We start from the raw sequence: 20,146 nt of genomic DNA on the forward strand, positions 1-20,146 counted from the left end.
TGTGTTGCGACTTTCAACATGACACTTTATTTTGTACCTGTAGGAACTGTGTCTTTCAGAGAAGATGGGTGAAGCTTGAAGGAGGAAATCTCACTTACTACAACAGCGATAAGGTGTCACACACACACACACACACACGCACACACACACACGTGCACGCACGCTACCATGTCATGTTCTTGTTTCGGTTTGAACAGTAGAGTAAAGACAAACCTGAAACACTGGTGTCAGTTTTAAACTCGGCATGTACAATCAGTTTAAAGCATCTCAGAGCGTCCAAACTGCTGCAAATCCCTCTCCTAATTTCCAGTTCCAGTGGGATAAACCTAAAATGTTCTTTCATAGCTGTCGACAGTCACTCACTCTTTTCGCAGATACAGTATTATCGCAGTAGGACAGATACAGCACTGGTTGCAGGAACAGGGTGATATCATCAGTGTAAAACAGTGGGGATAGAGGATGCTCTAATAGAGAAGGAGGAGGGGGCATTGGGTAACCCTGCGTGTACCAAGCTTTAGTCTTTCTTTTAGTCCTTTAAGCTTAATCAAAAGTGGAGCATCAATGGAGCGGCCTGTTCTAGCTTTCAAACATACTAGTTGCTCTTTCCTTCCTACTCTCTTTTTCTTTTCTTGCTCTGTTTTCTTGTTGATATATAATTATGAGATGGATTACAATTTAAACCGCTTTAAAGTATTTTTTATTTTAATTGATACTTCATAAATCATTCTTATATGCTGAATTTCTGCTTGAATAAAATATCTTATTATTTTCAGGGATATATTTAAATTTTAAATGTATACTTTGTAAAGTATAAAGTGCTAAAAAAAATATTTTATAACTTTACATATGATCAATTTAATGCATACTAATTAAAAATAAATAATTTCTTGGGTAAAAATTGGGTAACATTTACTTATATTATTAACATATCAGCTGTTTATTATCACATATTCTGTATCATCATATTCTACATCCCTAATACATAAAATAAACAACTACATTAATAATAAGCAGCAAATTAGGAGTTTGAGGCAAAAGTTGTAGTTAATAGATCGTTAATTCCAAAAATTATACCTTAAAATGAAGTGTGACCAAAAAATGCATTGCCTATAAACATTTGAACGGTAAGGTCTTGTAAATAGTTAAATAGTTAAATAGTTAGGTCTATATATTTGCACCCTGACACAATTTTCATAATTTTAGCTGTGCATGCCACCAGAATAAAATTAAATGTAAACAATAAAGATGAAATTGGAGACTTTAAGCTTTCATTCAAAAGCTCAGGAATTCCAAACATTTTTATACACAGTCCACCATTTTCAGGAGCTCAGATTTTATTGGACAAATAGAATGAATAAATTACTTTTATTCATGTAGTGCTTTTAACAATACAGATATAATGACAAGATTAAGCACTTATTTTTTAGTCTCTGTAATCAAATCAGTGATAATCGCTAGAAATTTCTCACAACTAAGCAAGCCAGAGGCGACAGCGGCAAGGAAACAAAACCCCAACCCTACAGAATTGAGAAAAAAAAGCCTTTGGAGAAACCAGGCTCAGTTGGGGGCCAGTTCTCTTCTTGCCAGATGAAAGAACACTTAATTTCCACTTCAGTAATAAGCATAGCTATGTCAGATTGTGTAGGATTGTGTGTGTGTGTCTGGTTCCGATGATCTGTCCACAGGTCACATCTAGGTGTTCTGGTCTCAAAGAAAGGTCACCTCTTGGTGCTGATCCACCATCTGATCTGAATAAAACTGAAAAACAGAATAAGAAAGAAACAGACTAATATTAGTGTAGATGCCATTTTTTGCATTATGTGTTATGGGAAGTGTTCCTTTTTCCAGTTGATCTATTTACTGCAGCCTTACGATTTTAGTAATAGAAGCATATTAGTGTGCTGTGTGTAGGCCAGGTTAAGGTGATGGGTCTTTAATCTAGATTTAAACTGACAGAGTGTGTCTGCTTCCCAAACTGTGTTAGGGAGATTGTTTGGGTGCTAAATAGGAACAAGATGTGCTATCTGCAGTTGATTTTGATCAAGCTAATATTGTCATAATTTCTAGTTCTAGGAAGGACTCTAGCTGCTGCTTTTAGGACCATCTGAAGTTTATCAAGCATTACACTAGTCTAGTCTCGAGGTCCTAAACACATTAATTAACAAATTCTGTATTTGATTTTGAGAGCATAGGTTATAATTAAGTTGATATGTTAAGTAAATATGTTTTAGAGATGGAAAAAGCAGTTTTACAGATGCTAGAAACATGGTTTTCAAAGAAAAGAATGCTATCAAACAGTACACCTAGCTTCCTAACTGATAAAGAAGAATTAATAGAGCAGCCCTCGAGTGTTAGACAGTGTTCTAGATTATTACATGTGGGGTTTTTGATCCAATAATTAGGACCTCAGTTTTTTCAGAATTTAGCATTAAGAAATTACTATATTGACTATGCATTCTCAATTTGTTGTATTTCACCGGGCCGCGGAGAAATGTAGAGCTGAGTATCATCAGCATAACAGTGAAAGCTAACACTGTGTCTCCTTATAATGTCTCCCAAAGGTAACATGTAAAGTGTGAAAAGTAACGGCCCTAGTACTGAGCCTTGAGGTACTCCATATTTCACTCGTGATCGATATGATACCTCCTCATTTACTGCTACAAACTGATGGAGGTCAGATAAGTACGATTTGAACCATGCAAAGGCGCTTCCACTAATGCCAACATAGTTTTCTAGTCTGTTCAAGAGAATGTTGTGGTCGATAGTGTTGAACGCTGCGCTAAGATCCAATAGCACTAATAAAGAGATACAACCACGATCAAATGATAGAAGCAGGTCATTTGTAACTCTAATGAGAACAGTCTCAGTACTATGGTACGGTCTAAATCCTGACTGGAAGTCCTCACAGATACCATTTTTTTTCTAAGAAGGAATATAGTTGCGAGGATACGACCTTTTCTAATATCTTTGACAGAAACTATGAATAAGATGTTAATTTATAATATTTTGTTGAAAATTCTTTGCCTTGAATTCTTTGACTACCTTAAAGTAACACTCCATTTAGTTTTTTTGAAAATAGGCTCATTGTGGTGAACCCTCTGTATTTGCTCTTGTGAAGTCTTCTCTTGATCATAGACTTTGACAGTGACTGGTCTACCTCCTGGAGAGTGTTCTTCTTTTGGCTGGATGTTGTGAAAGGGTTTTTCTTTGCCATAGAGAGCCTCTTCCGATCATCCACCACTGTTGGTACATCCACCACTGTTGTCCTCCATGGACATCCAGGCCTTTTTATGTTGCTGAGCTCACTAATGCATTCTTTTTTCTCAGAATGTACCAAACTGTTGATTTGGCTGCTCCTAATGTTCCTGATATCTCTCTGATGGTTTTGTTTGTTTTTGAAGCCTAACAATTGTGTGTTTCACTTGTATGGAGAGCTCTTTTAACAGCATGATGTGGTTTCACAGCAACAGCTTCCAAATGAATACAGCACACATAGAATCGACTCCAGACCCTTTACCTGTTTAACTGAAAGTCGACGTTTGTCCATTAAACAGGTTTTGATTCAACTGTCCAATTACTTACTGTCCCTTGAAAAAGAGTGAGGTACTTAATAAAGAGCTGTAATTCCTTAACCTAAAAGACTTTAACCCCGTAATCATTTTATAACTGCAACTTGAATATGTTTTGGTCAACATCTAAAACAAACAAAATTATGCCTGGATGTGTTCAAATGTATATGGACCTAACCGTATATGTTGCATATAGAAACAGGTTAGTCCACACTTCCTAGTGTGATTCCCCTTAATTTAGGAGTTATAGGAAAGTATTTTCCATTGTCAGTATCCACTCCATCACATTTAAAAGGGCTGATTTAGTGGTAGCATTTAGCGTTAAGTGTGCATAGTAAGCACAAGCTCCCTGGGTTCCCTGGGTCTTCTAAATTAGTACAGGCTTCTCTGAGATGAAATCATGCATTAGCAACTAATGGTGACTTTTACATCCATAACTAAATGTTTTGTGTGAGTGTTGGCCACATGCTTTGCTGTGGTGTTTTATGCGGTTGCCAGGGCATTAAAAAGTTGGTCCTCTGAGCAGTTTTTATTGTGCTTATGTTTGTTTGCTTGGTTGTTCCTTACTGGTTCATTCTTTATATTAAATACAGTATAAAGCTAGCAACAGAATTTGCCTTAACAAGCGTCACTTATCAAGACTACTAAGGTATTCTACTAATACTAAAGTTTCAAAGAAAGTCTCCTCCAACTTGTCCTCAGTGGGCACATTCTCTTTTCTCTGATTGAAATGGTTAATCTCAATCACTGCTCGCTTCTTGGCATCACATAATGATGTCATCAATCAGAGACCTCCTTAAGCGTGGGAGAGAGGCAAGCACAGCACTCCCACTGGATCTATGCAGGACCCTCGGGGACAGAGAGGCATGGTCTCTCCCAAACTTACCTGATGTTTCATCAACCTTGCGACCAGGTCTGTGACGTCTAGGGATCCAAGTAACACTTTCATGAGTTTTAGTTTGTATGTGTGAGTGAGAGAGGTTTAGGGTGTTACCTGTCTGTAGGCAGGGTGTGTGGAGATGTTTGGGTTGGGATCAGTTACAACTGTGTGGAAAATCCAGAAAAGCTCAAAAGTCCCCTGAGAGAACCAGTGGAAAGCTTTCTCACCACCCACCCCCGGGTTTTGATGGTTGTAGTCCATCCAACGTAGAGAAAATGTGGGCTTCTTATGATCCACAACTCATACACTACCTGTCAAATAGTCAAAATGATAAAAAAAATGGAAAGAAGCCCCTTATGCTCACCAAGGCTGCATTGTTTATTCGATCAAAATGTATTAAAACAGTAATATTGTAAAATATTACAGTATAGTTTAAAATAGCAGTTTTCTGCTTATTTAAAATTTTAAAATGCAACTGAATTTCAGCAGCTATTGCTCTAATCTTCAGTGTCACATGATTAAGAAGCAATACAAAAAATATTTTAGCAGGGACAAAATATTGATTAGAAATAACTACAAAGTCTTTTATAATGATCTTAAAGATCTTAACAAGTTTCTTTTCAGTTTTCCACGTATCAAAGAATCCTGGATTATGGTTTTCACAAAAATATTAAGCAGCGAAAAATGGCTTTCAGTATTAAAAACCATAAGAACCACTTTTAATAACTGACCAAAAAAATGAATTGATAATAACCGAATATCAAATCAGCTATAAAAAGACATCTTTAGACTTATGTGACACGGAAGACTGGACAAATGGCTGGGGTCTAATACATTACAAGATCACACTAATGCATTAGTTTTAAAATAAAAATTGATGTTAGTATATAGCTGAAAATATTCTAGAGTGCTGAATTCAGCTGTATGCTTTTGGCTAGTGTAGGATGTTGTAAAAATGGAAATGCATCATAGTTTCTGCATACAATGACACTCAATTGCATTAGCGGCCCTCTGCCAGGTGGTGTCCCCATGGCTCCACTGCAGACTAACTCAGTGCTGGTAAAAACAAAAGCTAATGGCATTACAGGCACTCTCTGCTTCTCTCTGAGCGAATGCAGACTCCATCAGTCAACGCTATCGCACATTCGGATGTATGTGTTCACGAACATCAAAGTGAACATATAGAACAACCGCTGTGTGTGTGTGACACGTCGTCACAAATTTGTGCAAGCCATACGAATAAATCCTGCTATAAACTTTTCATGCTGCCTCCCTATTTGTTATATGTGTTTTTGTATAAGCACACACCAAAGTGCTTAAACCATCTCTAAACTCTTAATGGATGCGCTTGCGTTTGCACATGTACTCTTTAAGCCCCCTTCATCGTTCCGACCCTGAAAATTGTAATTATAATGAATAATTAACGCCAGCTTAGAGAGTTCCTCATTATTGCCACTTAGCTTCCTATAAACATGCACACCTCTTCACTTTTATCCCCCTTTCCTCTCATCCGCCGCTGTCCAGATTTTAGACAGAGGAAGCCTCATTAATATGCCGGCGAGTTCGGCGGTGGGAAGGATGCAGAATTGGAGAGAGTGAGCGAGGAGTGAAATCCCGGAGAGAGGTGATGGCTGCCCCCTACCATAATTAGGGTTAGCTGCAGCCATCGTTGTTAACATGCTGCCTTAATTTGAGAAGATGGTGCTCTCTCTGACCCCACTCTCTCTCTCTCTCTTTCTTCCTCGCAATCTTACGTTGCCTCCGCTTTGTGAGCTCCTCTTCCTTGATCCCTCGGTTCTTCACTCATTCTCTCTCTATCAAGCAATCCCCAAGCTGTCATATCTCTCTCTTTCTCATTCTCTCTGCTTTCACGCTTTCTCTCCCTCATCCGCTCTCTTACTGTCTATCTTTGGCATTACCTCTTCCATTTGCGCCAGCTGAGGAGGGGGTCCCTCACTAAATCTTCTCTTCTATTTCTGTATGGACGAGTTCTAGAAATAGTGCAAGGTCATCATAATAATTAACAGCCAACTGAAATGGACAAATGAATCTTTCTTTTTTTCCTCCCTCTTTCACTCCTTTTCCCTTTCTTCTTTTTCCCTGTCTTTGTCGCTCACTCTAGCTTTATTTCTAAACCCAGTGAACATCATCACTTTGTTGCGTACATAGGAAGCCCTTTTCTAAGTGAAACCTCACAAGCGAATGTTTTTGGAAGGTGCAGCTTGTGGGTTTATAAACAGCACTCTGTGGGCCAGATTTACTAACAGGTTAACTGTCTTTTGACGTTAGAATAGTAGGATTTACTAAAGTACACAGTGAAGAATTAGCACTGAAAAAACATGGACATTTTTCAGGGATATTTCAGATGCAAAATGTATGGAGGAGAGTATTAAAATGAATCACACAACACGATTTGCTAACATTTGCACTCGTACAATTATTCAAAAAACACACACACACATACACACACACACACTGAATATTTCTGATGCAAAATATATGGAGGAGAGTATTAAAATGAATCACACAATACGATTTGCTAACATTTACACTCGTCAAATTACTCAAAAACACACACACACACACAAACCCCCCAATTTCCCCTTATTAAGTAAATTTGGCTCTAAAAGTGATAATGCTTTATCTCTTTGCAGTACATTATGAAGTTGGAAAAGTTTATGTATTACGTATAGAGTGTTGCCTTAACATTCGCCCCAAAACAAGATTGCTTAATTGAAATGTCTGTCTGTCTAGAACAGACTTGTCACCTATGTTGCCTAAAATGTTATCTGCGTAGGCAACACATTTTAGAACAGAGCTCCTTTCTCCCTTTCCTCCTCCCTCTTCATTTTCAGTTCTCCACAGTGTTTGCCCTTTTCTATCCATCACAGTCTGCTGTTTCAGAGCGGCTGGAGTGCTGTGTATGAGTTCTGTAGTCTAAAGGAGGTCTCACAGAGCTCTACTGCTGCTTTGGAGGCTTATGTTGGTTTGAAGCACACAGAGAGACCAAACACTTCTTTCTCTAAACAACTAGCTCTGTTTCCCTCATCTCTCCCTACAAAACATCAGACTATAAATACTGGAGTGCCGAGCCTGTTAGCTGGGGACTGGTATTAGGAATCAGGCCTGCTTGAGTGTGTGAGTGTGTGCTTGACTCAATCCCTCTTTTTTTCTTTTCTTTTCTTTTCTTTTCTTTTTTTTTATATAAAGCAGATGTATTATACCTGGTCTGAGGTCCCTGTTGAAAACAATGAAGGAGAGCGATGTTGTAATGTGTTTGTACACTATCAATCAAGTTTATAAATATAAAATGAGTGTTTTTTTCAATTTTTTTTAGCTTTTTTTTTAAGCTCGCTTTTGATTTGTGTTTCTGTTTGCTTCTGTTTCAGCAATTTTGCTCTCGCGTTTTGTTTCTGTTTGTTTGTTTTCGTTTAAATAGCTCTTCGTTTGGTTTCATTTTGCATTTTTGTTGCTTTTTGCTTTATTTCGTTTCGCGTTGTTTCGTTTTACTAAGCCTTTAGAAAGAAAGAAGTTTTTGAGATCATGATTCACGACATAAATTCAGTGAAGTGCGTCCAGACTTGTGACTGGTAGTTTGTAATCTGTCCATATGCACTTTGTGCTATGAATTATTTTTCTGTCTCCCTCATTCTTTGCAGGAGATGTACTCGAAGGGCCTGATACCTATTTCAGCAGTTAAACAAGTTCGTGCACTGGGTGAGAATAGGTTTGAGGTGGTCACGTCTGTAAGAACCTTTGTGTTTCGGGCAGAGAAAGAAGGTGAGCCTCTTTACTTTTCTGTCTGTCTCACGCTTCGATCCCTCTCTGCTAATCTCTTTTAAACCAATTCACTCCCACTCTCACTCTTGATCTTTTATCATCTTTTCACTCGTATTTTTATCGCTTTACCATCTCTGCTATAAGATAAGATGTTCTGAGTAGATCTTCCACACTGAATCAGAGAGAGAGTGAAAGAGAGAGGAGAAGCTAGCCAGACTCAAGGAGATCGCAATATTATGACACAGAGCTGAAACAAGCGATACGACGACGATGATGATAACGGCGGTAGATTTAATATGTACAGTAAACACCCTGTTGGTGCATATAGTTGCAACACCATTGCCTGCGTATTTTATTGGATATTTTTCTCAATATTCATTACTAAGCTGCAATGAAGCCTGATTTAAAGACTGCGAAAAAACGATTATGGCTTTAATGGAGAGATTCGTGGCGTTTAAGGAGTAGTCTGGTACTGAAGCTGCAATTCAGGATCAATTTAAAAACTGTGCTAGCGTTTACTAGCTCTGAAGGTAAGTTTTAGTCGTGATTTATTGAGAGTTTTGCTTGAATATTACAGCTAGTTCATTAATAATAGCATTTTTGCGTGATTTGTGCTATTTATTGGTAAAAATGTTTGTGGTTTTGTGTGCCTTGAGTCTCCAAGCATTTTCTGCGGCCACTGTATGTCGTAGACATGAATGTCATGTATAGTATTTGTCATTTTTATTAAATGGAGCAACTTGACTTTCTCATTGCCATTAAGACAAGATAAGATAATTTAGCTTTTTCAGACATCTTGAAGTGAAAAGAACAATGTAAGGGTGAGGAGTACACCGTGAGCCAATCAATTACAATGTTATTGACACAGCCTGTGCTTTCCCTATTGCAATTACTGTGGTAAATCTGAGGCTAATAGCACTGCTGCGTGCCATAGTGTCCCAGAATATCAGCAAATAATAGCCTCCTCAGTACCTTCTTTATCCCCAGCTCTTGTGCAATGACCTCTGACCCACGGTAAGTAAATTACTCGGAGGAAAGTCAGTTTAGGCCTGCATTTAACTGTACTTTCCACCATCAAAAAGAAAAAAAAAATCTGAGACAGAGAGCGAGCGCTGGTCCAATCTGCTCATGCATCTTTAAACAGCTTTATAGCAGTCTGAAAGAGTCATCAATCTTAAGATAAACACAAGAGAGGAGGAGAGAGAGAATGAGTGAGTGAATGAAAGAGCTGGAAGTGGGTGGTCATGGGATGAGCACAAAAGATAAGAATAAGAATTAGCGCTAGAGATCGAGCACACTGGGATCATTTAGATGAGCGTGTGCGTGAGAGAGTGAGCAAACATTCACGGCTGTGTACTCTTTCTGGGGCAGTCTTCAGCAGCGCAGGCCTCTTCTTTCAAGGAGAGTGCGAATTTGGGGAATAACACAGGGGCGTCCGAAGCAATATAAATGTGGGTGGGTCCTTCCAGAGAAAAAATGACTGGGGTATATGCCATTTTCTGTCTGGTGCCTATTAACGAGCATGATAGACCGCCTTGTTGTCAGGAGTTAATTACAATACTTTTGCCCACTATCGTCGAAATATAATTAACGAACAGAAATTCACGTTTCCAGCGGCGCAGATACAAAAGTGCGTACTGTTTTTGACGCATAGGTCTTTTGCCGAAATCGTTCTTCTTCGTTTTTACATCTCATATTATTTCGGAAAGACATTTGTTTTCAATGAAAAATTAACGAAATAACTAAAAAGATGAAATAAAGTATCGGGTAGGGTTAGGTATATCTGAGCAGCAGATACGCTAAGATTCTTAGCTGTGTCTCGGGAGTGCAGCAGGCGCTAGTAATTAGCGAAACAGTTTAATTCATATGTAGTGGTAGTGCAGGGTATACCAACTTCTTTAACAGTCGGCTTTGTGTATATAAATAGTATTTTTTGCATCTTTGCGCATCATTCAGTAGGTCGTTTTGGCCCAAATCATGACGGTCCACCGCAATCAAATATGCATTTTTTCAAAAATGTGAATAAATGCTAATATTTCCTAAAGACATCCAGGAGTGAGGCGGTTAGCAGAAATTGACCAATCAGGAACACTTTCAATACTTTTTTCATTACACTCGCATAAAATCATCAAATTTACTCGTTGTTTGTGTGTGCTCTGTGACCAAGTGTGACAAAGCCCGAGTGCAATATTTAACAAAAGTAAAGTTATTTTTACGCTTTTATGGTGTTATTTATCACCTACAAGAGAAACTCGCAAGCAGCAGTCTTGCAAAACAGCTTTACACATGTCCATAAAGTGTGAGCAAAGTTGTTATATTATCTCATTATTGCAAGTTTGCATTTCAGTCTTTGCATTTTTCTGGGCAGTGTGAGGAATAGAGAATGAGATGTGGGAGTGAGATGGGTAAAGAGCATCGCTGCCAAAAATCTACCTCTCTCAGGTGCGTTTAGTCAATGCTTAGAGCAGAGCACATATGAGTGTTACTGTTTAAATCCAGGATATATACACATTGTGTTCTTTCCTTAAAAAATAACTCAAATAATTGTGAGTAATATTAATATAACAACATAATTAACATAGAATAAATGGAACTGGATAGATATGGCTACACAAACTAAACTTAAGGGGTATAATGTGGTTATATATTTTATGCACCAACACTGACATTGCGCCTGAAAAATCTTTTGCTGACTACAAGCACATTTTAGTCTTGTCCAGAAGACACTGTACGCAAAAACTCTAACCTTTAATGAAATGAGATCTCGCTCTCCCTCTTTCTCTTACCCCCTTTTTCTCTCTCTAGATGTGGCAGGTGCTGTAGACCTGCAGAGGATAAGAGTATCCAGCTGTTAATGTTTTTTGGCTAGTGTGTGTGTGTGCTCGCAATGAATTTGTGCAAGCCCCTGTAGCCCTATTTAAACACAGCACAAGAGAACCCTCACAGGCTTCCTTCCCCCATCTCACAAGCGCATACACAAACACACAGGCAGACACAATGCAATGAGGCACATGGGCTTTTGCATACCTGCTTTGTTTGCAGATTTGAAAGTTTATAAAGTATAACAATAATATTAGACACTTTTTCCTTCCCTTTTATTCCCATGGCATGGCGTCTCTCCTCACATGCACACGCATACCTGCGCATTCACTAACGTACTTCAAACAGACCGCAGCGTACCTCCACAGACAGACAGAAACACGCGCACACACACACACACACACACACACACAGACACACACACTTCTTCTTACCTCCCTCCATCTTTTGTCTTTCCTCTAAGGAGATCGTCAGGATTGGCTGGAGGTTCTCCATTCTGCTGTGAGCTCCCAGCCCTCCATTTCCCATCAGCCTCGCAAAAATAACACAAACAAGAGTGGCTACGTCGAGCTGCGTGGCCTCAAAGGAAGAGTCTACCTCAGCCTCATGGGAACCAGCTTCAGACTCTGTAAAACAGACCAGGTAAATTTATATATATATATATATATATATATATATATGTGTATATGTATATAAATGTTTTTGACATTGTTCTAGTTGATTTGATTCATGCTGTTGCTGCACTTATGAGTTCAAAATGAGTACCACAACAAACATGCCCAGGGGTTTCCGACCTGTCTATCTGTCTGCCCTCAAACTTCACAGCTCTTAAGACATTGCTTTGACCATGTATGTATGTTTATAGACCAATTCACACTGCACAGACAAATGGCAACAAACACCAGCAAACAAGTTCAAGTTGGCTGCTGGATTTAGAATTACCGTCATGTTCACACTGCCCCAACAAACACCAAGAGAGTCAAGTAACACCGTCTCTACGCTGGACGCGACAGTTGTCACATTGCGCCACATCCAGTGTAGACAGCATCACTGAATGTAATCAAAAGAACCTCTGTTGTATTTTGTTGTGTTGCGCGGCACCGCTCGCGCACAGTGTAGATGGTGTAAGTCTGTCTGGGGAAGAAACTGATTAGCCTGTAGTTTTTGCAAGTCATTCTTTGCCTGAAAAGATGGCAAATAAAATAAAAGAGGCTGTGGGTGAAGTTTTAAGTGAAATATGCACATCATCATAGCAAAGGTTTATGGCCATGTTACATCCACGACCCAACAAATGCAGATTAATTATGTTCAGTCGAGTAAGAAAACTCCAACCAATGCCAACAAGGGTAACACACCAATCCAACAAACTCCAACAGACTAGTTCATTGCCTCACTGTGTAGTGATTTGGCCTTATCTGTTGTCCGTCTGTCTCTCTCTATCTGTCTGAGTCTATTTGTCTACGTTCAAGCTTCATGTATCTGTCTATCTGTCTGTCTACCTTCAAACTTCACTGTGTTAAGCCATTGCTTCAACCAGTCCGTCCATCCATCCATCCATCTATCCATCCGTCCATCTTGTCTGTCTTTATAACTTCAGACTTCCCTGCGCTAATAATGAGACTTTTCCACTGCGTTGTATGACATGGCATGGCTCGGTTCGGTTTGCGTTTTTTTCTGCTGCAGATTAGTGGGCGGGATTATTCAAATGTTGTTGTAGTTGGTCTGACTCTATTGTTGTGGCGCTTTCATTCCCAGTGGCACCATTAAGCTCTTGTTCGATTTAACCCCTAAGTTATTAATGAGAGGAACGTCTGTACTTCCCTATAGACCACAATTTTTTTAGTTCAAAGGTACCGTTCCAGGTACCGGTTACGGTAGCTATAAAAAACCCCAAAAGTGAACCGCACCAAACCGTACTGTGCTGTACTGTACCACGCAGTGGTTGCTTCAGTCTTTTTGATGATCGCTTTACCTTCAAGTTTCACTGTTTGCAGTGTGAAGGTATCTATCTCATCTGCCCTGTCTTTCTGTCTGTTTGTGTCTAGAGTACCTTCAGACTTCACTGCTAAGCTTTGGCTAATCTCAATGTCTGTCTGTAAGTCAATCTCTTGTCTGTCTGTCTCTCCATAAACTCTATTTCTATCGATTTAAATTGTATAACTTTATTTAATTACTTCCATTTTCCTTCATACCACTTTGTTTCAGTGAAATAACCAAAACGTTCATGCTTTAAAATGTGACATCCATTTTTGACTCCCTCCTATGTGAATGAGCCTATATGCTGAGAGTGTCGTTATTATAATGCGCACACAAGCCCTGACACTTTGAATGCATGTGTATGTGATCTATGCCCAATTGGTCTCAGTTTTAAATGAGATTAAGCTGAGAACGTTATTCTGTATGAATAGGCGGCACACACGCTCACACACACTTTATCATCTCTGTTTGTCTTTCATTATTTTCCTTATTAGCACAAGCAAACATCTTTGTCTTCATTCTGCAAGGAAATTGTTTTTCGTCAGCCGATTTAGCATGCGGAAGAGAGAAAGAGAAAGAGAGCAGTGAAAATGGAAATTGATTGTATTGTTTTTGCATTAAATCCTCTCCGTGGCAATAACTCCGACAAGTGGTGAGAGAAATGGGAGGGAATGGAGGAAAAGAGGGCATTGGTGTAAAGAAAAGGGATGAGGGACAGAGAGAATGAAGAAGAAACTGGGCAGAGAGACAAGAATGGAGGGATAACAGAAGGAGGTGAAGAGAGCAGTGGCTGTTGAGGGATGAAGAAAACACAAAGGAGCATAAAGATGGAGAGAGAGGAAAAAGGTATGGTGGTGGGTAGCTCGGTTCATGTTCAGTGAAGTGGAGTATTTAATTTAACAAGATGAACGAGCTGCCCAGGACGCTGGTTCCCCCCCCCCTTCCCATCTTGGATAGGATGAAGTGTGTTGCCCTTCTCTCCTCTGAGGTCAGGCCATGATGTTTCCCCAAGGTAATGAAAGTCAACCTAACAGGCAAACCCAAGTCACGTGACGCCACTACAGTTTAGTGCCGCATCGATTTTTGATTTCCTTACTTAAACTATTTGCTCCACAGCAAATAACACAAAAAAGACCAAACACATGGTTACTGGAATGCCACTTCAAAGGGTCTCTGATGGCTGAAAGGACAATTATTTGGTTTGTGATTAAATGTTTATGCATTTAGTTTGATCATTTCACCGTAGGTTGCATGTGCTGCAGTTTTAATATTCCGTTTCAAGTTAAAAGTCAAGTCAAAGTTCCTTTTTCCATTTTGTTGTGCCGTCTTTAAATCAGAGCTGTGTGAATCTATATTCATAATACGTGTACCGGGACAAACAAAAAGTGAAATGGATAGACCAACAAACTCAGCTTTTTGTCTTTTTTTAAATCCAGGTCGCTAAAATGCAGATGCAACACGTTTAACACAGCACGCAAACCACTTAATCAGCGAAAAGTTTTAGATAACTTATTTTGGCTAAACTCTAAGCATGAGGAGATAATTCTATTGTCAAGTCAAGTCACATTTATTTATGTAACATTTTTCTGAAATATTTTGAATTCTTAGTGAAAGGATGATAGCTTTAATGATAACTATATAACTAATAGTTATTAACAGTTCTAATACTAAAACGTCAGGAAAGTTCACACCATTGTTAGTGTGGGCACAAATAGTAGTTAACATTACAGTTATTGATCTAATTTTAACAAAATGTTTTAAATAGATCATTAAATAAATTCATTTTTAATTATTTTGTTTATGACTGAAGGCGAATCACTGACACTAATACCACTGCTGATGTGTCTTTGAATTTTTTTGTAGTTTTTTAAATAATATTTAGTCATTATATATAGCTACTCAACATTACAGTGTAATTGAGAGCTGTCATTTTAAAGAATCAGTCTTAAAATTAGTTATAATAAATTGCATGTTTGCCTACTGTCTCCAGCAAGTAGGAAATGTACAGATATTAAATAAAGTTATCAAACACTAGATTCAAAATTAAATACAGACGAATCCTGAAAGCTACAAAAGTTATTGATTTTCTATTTTTCTTTTATTCTATGATTTAACAGATATCACAGCAGCAGGATTATTAGTTTATTGGGCAGCTATTACTTTAAGAGCTGCCGATGCCATGGAGCTGACGCTTGAAGCTTCTTTCGTTCTTAATGTGAAAACGTGTGTGACATTGAAGAGCACATGCTACGAGAACAGTATGACAGGAGAGAAAAAATCATGTTTACTGATATTGCCTGACAACAGAAGTTCACTGATGTTCTGCTGAAAACCTGTGGCTTTTACGTGCTCATTTGACAAGCGTCTGTCTTCATTTGACAAAGTGCTGAATTAAGGTGGAGTGTGCTCATTAGGGTTAGGGTTAGATAAATAAACACACAGACAAAGACAGAACAGAAGCAGCGGTTATGAGTCGGGTGCATGTAGCCTCATCTCTAGATTAACTGTGTTAAGTATTTAAAAATTAATTTTACAGTACTTGTATGTGTATGTGTGTTCCTCAGTTTTAACATCAGCGGTGGTACGATTTCAATACAGCAGGGATAAAAACCAAAGTTTTTTTTTTTTAATAGTGATTTAGTGAACAAGTTGCTCCTTCAGTTTTAAATGTTTTTTGTGGTAAAAATCTACCATCTTAATGCTTAAAACTATAGGGAGCCTTTTTACATTACAAGAATACAACTAAGCTTAACGACAAACCCCAATGGTAAATTTACTATTATTTACTATTTATTTTTAAATAGATGATCAGCATTGGACTTGAAGAATTGCAAACATGTAAATTGCACATAATGCAGTATTTAAATTAACTTAATGCACATAATGCAGTATTTAAAAAAAAATTTCTAGGTTATTTGTTCAATTACACACCGGCTGTCATCACATATCCACAACCACATTTGGTCAGTTAATTTGAGTTTATCTTTTACAGATCGTTTGCTTTTACTCAAAAACTGGCCCTCGTGACGCTCAAAACACAAAAGGAGTCATTATCAAAATGTCAAATGCTGATTTCTTTCACACATCTGTCAAATACAATTGCAGTTTGGCTTGGTTTACTTAAAAGGCACCCAGGTCCTCTTTAAACTAAGGAAAACGAGACCATAATTTCATAATATTACACAGTTAACAGAAGAGTCTTTTTTTCTTTATAATAACAAAAAAATGGGACCTACACTTTCATAACAATATATATATAGTGTCTTGAAAGGGATGTACAGTAGCCTTCTTGTCCCACATTTTTTCCTCCCAGAATCATCCCTTGCTCCTCCGAGAGGTTTTCATATTGCCATTGCCCTTGAAGTAATCGGTAAAGTCTGTAAAGAAAGTTTGCTGTGTATTTCATGCTTGTTCTTGTGTGAAATAAACTTTGTCATTCATTCAGACTCTGATCAATGGATCAACAGGCATTCACCCTACAGTGAGCTCACTCTCTGTTCTGTGCTCCCTTTGACCCTTCTCACACAACAGTGTCCTTGGATTTGTATGATATTTAGACTTTTCCTTTAGTTTTTGTCTTTGTTTTCCTTACTTACTTCATTCACTACAGCAGCGTTCTAAACAGACACACATCATGTCTAAATGTGAATGCTTTGCAGTCACTGAACCGCTTTAATTTCTTTGTTTTAGTCACCGATGATGGAATTTTTGTGTTTTGATGTTTATGCTGGTTCTTTACAGGACTTTCATGCCGGGCTGGCCATCACGCTGGTGGACCTGACGGCTGCGTGTGTGAAACAAGTTGAGAGGAAAGGATTTGAGATCACTACACCTTTCAAATCCTTCTGGTAAACCGCTAAAATATTATATACTGCATATTAGCATAAGACCAGAAAGAGAAAATCTCTTATCAAAATAAAATATATTAGCATAAAGTTGTTTTTAAGAGATTTCAGATGACCTTCAAACAGAGTTAAGCTTCTTACCTGGACTTCCTTAATATCACTTTAAAGTTTTACTCAAGGTCAGACTCGGAGGATTAAGTTTTCTTCATGCAAATAATTATTTATTTACACAAATTCCTCCAGATTATGAGTTCAGAGATGCTCTACGTTTCAAATACAGGTTCTGATTGCATAAACATTTGAATATATTCATATGCTTTCATTCGCAGAATGGCTTTTTGGGAAATTAAAAAAATGCATTTTTGCTTTTGTAAGGTAATATATACACATTTTTAAACCTGTGTGCTACGTACCTACTTAACTAGAGAATTTTATCCTCTAGTCAAGTTTTTTGGTAATTATAAAAGTATTTTATTAATTTCTTTCGCTATTATAATACCGTCTAATGTAATGGACATTTCATTCCAAATTTGTGTGTGCTTAGATGTTAGGATCATCTGTGAGCATTAGTTCTGTGTGTGTGTGTGTGTGTGTGTGTGTGTGTGTGTGTATTTTAGCATCAAAGAGCAGTATTTTTGAGATCTGTGACCGAGTGTTACTATAGTTGCTGCTTATAGATCACTTACGAGGTTATGCTACCAACACTCTTAAAAATCCTGGCATAAAGAACCTTCAATATCCATGGAAACTTTCCATAGCACACTTGCTCTTTATTGTGTAAAAAAAAGATCTTCAGATTATTGAAATGTTCTTCGCAAAACAAAAAAAAAAATTAATTGACCTGTTCTGCCATTGAAAAACTTCTGCTCTTCACAACTGCATTGTATTAAAGTGCAATGTGGGTGGATCAAAAGAGATTTCAGAGTAACTTAGGTGAAGAGTTCTCGAAGCACATAAGTCTGAGAAGGAATTATGAAAGGATGTTTTGGGCCCCCGTAGTCCAGAGTCAGGCAGATAACTCCTGGATGAAACTCTGGGCATTTTACAATCCTAAGTTCAAGAACATGCAGAAGAGTCCTCAAACAACGTACAAGGAATATAAAGTATGTTGCTTGTAGAAAACATAATGCTGTATTTACTCAAATCTTATTTGAAAGTTAAACTAGGCTGGAGGGTGTATTTCTGCTTCGGGGTCTGAAACTTATTTAGGCACCGGTGAATTCCAAGTGACTTCATGAACATCCAAAATTACAGCAGATTGTCAGAATATCGAGGAAAGAATTAAACATTCAACATTCAGAAGCATTCAGTAGATCTGCTTCTGTTATTTACATTTTCACATCGATTATTAGTTGTTTAATGTCGGTTCTAATGTTAAATGGCAGAATTTAGTGAAGTTATATCATCAGAAGCTGTGTTTTAAATGTAAATCAACTTATTTCATGTATTTTTTGGATATTTATTTTTCTCCTTTAATCACAAGTGAGATATATTTATTTAATCTTTATTTGCTACACCTTTCTAGTACTGCCTTAATTCTCTGTGGCATATATTTACCAATGTGCTAAAAAAAACATATATATAGTTGTCAGATTTAAGGTTCAGTGTGTTCAAAGATGCTCCTTATTTAAGACCAGATCTAAATGACTGTTGCTCTTCTGTCAACTGAAACCAGTCCGGTTGTTCTCTCACCTTTGACATCCACAAGGCATATTCAGCCACAGAACTGACACTCACTGACTCTTTCCCTGACCATTCTCTGTAAACCCTAGAGATGAGACGAGAGAAATTCCCAGTAGATCAGCAGCTTGTGAAATATTCAGAGCAGCTCGTCTGGCACCCACAGCACATGCCACATTGAAAGTGACTTAAATTACGTTTCCTTCTCATTTTTTGAAATTTAGCAGGTCGTCTTGACTGTAGCTATATTCGGACAGGTCTAGTCCCGTCTGAATCCGCTACGGGGTTTTTTTTTTCGCTACGGACGCTCTTATCATTATTTCTATGCTCCTTCCGGCATAGAAATAATAATTACAAAAATAATAAAATCAAGAACCAGATCACATAATCTAACTGTTAAGACTGGCTACTTTGATATCAGCATCAGGTAAGATTACTCACCACTTTTTTTGGCACTCAGTTACATGATATTTTGATTACATACCTTTGCAAAAATTAAGCATTTACTACAAATAAGTAAATAAATAGTATTATACTAAAAGTAGTAGTAGTAACTAAAGCAACCACAAACTAACTATGCTTTTGCTGTACTAGCCATAGCTTAACAATAGTATTTGTAGTAAAAATGTGTTTATACTAATGATAATCAATTATCAAACCAAGGCACGAATATAGAGCGACTGATCTCTGCAACAGACCCTCTCACCTTTGTAATAAAATCAGAGATATTAGTCCCTTCCGAACAGGGTTTATAATTGCTGTAAACGGCAGATAATTTAATTTTTAACAAGCAGTTAAACAGGTGCACCTAATAATAAAGCGGCAAGTTCGCAACCAAATGGGGTTTGGTTTTCTTTTAGCCAAACCTCAAGTCAGTAAGTTAAAATGTTTTGACTTACTATTACATTCAGTACCTATTCACTACCACTACCTAATGTTTGCAATTATGTCAAAAAAGGTGAATTTTTTATGTTTTTGGTATTGGTTCATTTATTAAGTGCTTAGGAGACTTTGTCTCTTAGTATTAGCGATTGCACCACACCAAAATATAATATGGATTAATCGGCTGAACTTTGTAAAAAGATTAGCGTCAAATAGTTGAAACTTTTTGGCCGTTTATAATAAAATTGAATGCTTGCATAGCTGGACAGTGTTAGATTTATTAAAGGCAGAGAAAACGCTGTCGATTTCTTCTTTTTAAGCTTTTTTAGTATCATTTTTTTCAGAGTTTGTTGCCTGCTGTGTTATTTTCTAGCCACTCTCTCATTATGACTGTCCTGCCACTCTGATACTATCCATCTGAAGCGCACTCATTATTGATCTGTTTTTTCTTCCTCTTTCGTTCTTTTTTTTTTCTCTATAAATATCAGCTCTGTTATAACGGCTGTACAGTACAGGCATCGCTCACCTGTGACCCCACACAAGCTGATGTTTCCAACAAAGCAGCCATTTGCGGAGGCCTAATCGATGAGATGTTTTCGTGTTTGTTTTTTAATGATCCTTTTATGGCTCATGCAGTTCCCCCGCTCAAAAAAAAAAAAAACGCAACAATAACAACAACAAACAGTGAAAAGCTATTGCTCTCTTTCTTTGGC

General features: G+C 37.8%; 1 protein-coding gene across 4 annotated transcripts in view; it reads left to right on the plus strand.

Moving 5' to 3' along the window:
- Positions 1-20,146, plus strand: part of arap2 (ArfGAP with RhoGAP domain, ankyrin repeat and PH domain 2) — a 77,880-nt gene that overhangs the window by 14,385 nt on the left and 43,349 nt on the right. For all 4 annotated transcript variants that reach the window (XR_006251374.1, XM_043244640.1, XM_043244638.1 and 1 more), the window contains exons 7-10: positions 44-113; positions 8,109-8,229; positions 11,513-11,691; positions 16,768-16,874. Coding sequence is in view for 3 of the 4 variants with exons in the window: in XM_043244640.1 (XP_043100575.1) it covers positions 44-113; positions 8,109-8,229; positions 11,513-11,691; positions 16,768-16,874 (477 nt within the window). In the remaining variant the exon portion in view is untranslated. The remainder of the gene's footprint in view (positions 1-43; positions 114-8,108; positions 8,230-11,512; positions 11,692-16,767; positions 16,875-20,146) is intronic.

This window comes from Puntigrus tetrazona, chromosome 7, assembly GCF_018831695.1.
Source record: "Puntigrus tetrazona isolate hp1 chromosome 7, ASM1883169v1, whole genome shotgun sequence".
Taxonomy (NCBI): domain Eukaryota; kingdom Metazoa; phylum Chordata; class Actinopteri; order Cypriniformes; family Cyprinidae; genus Puntigrus; species Puntigrus tetrazona.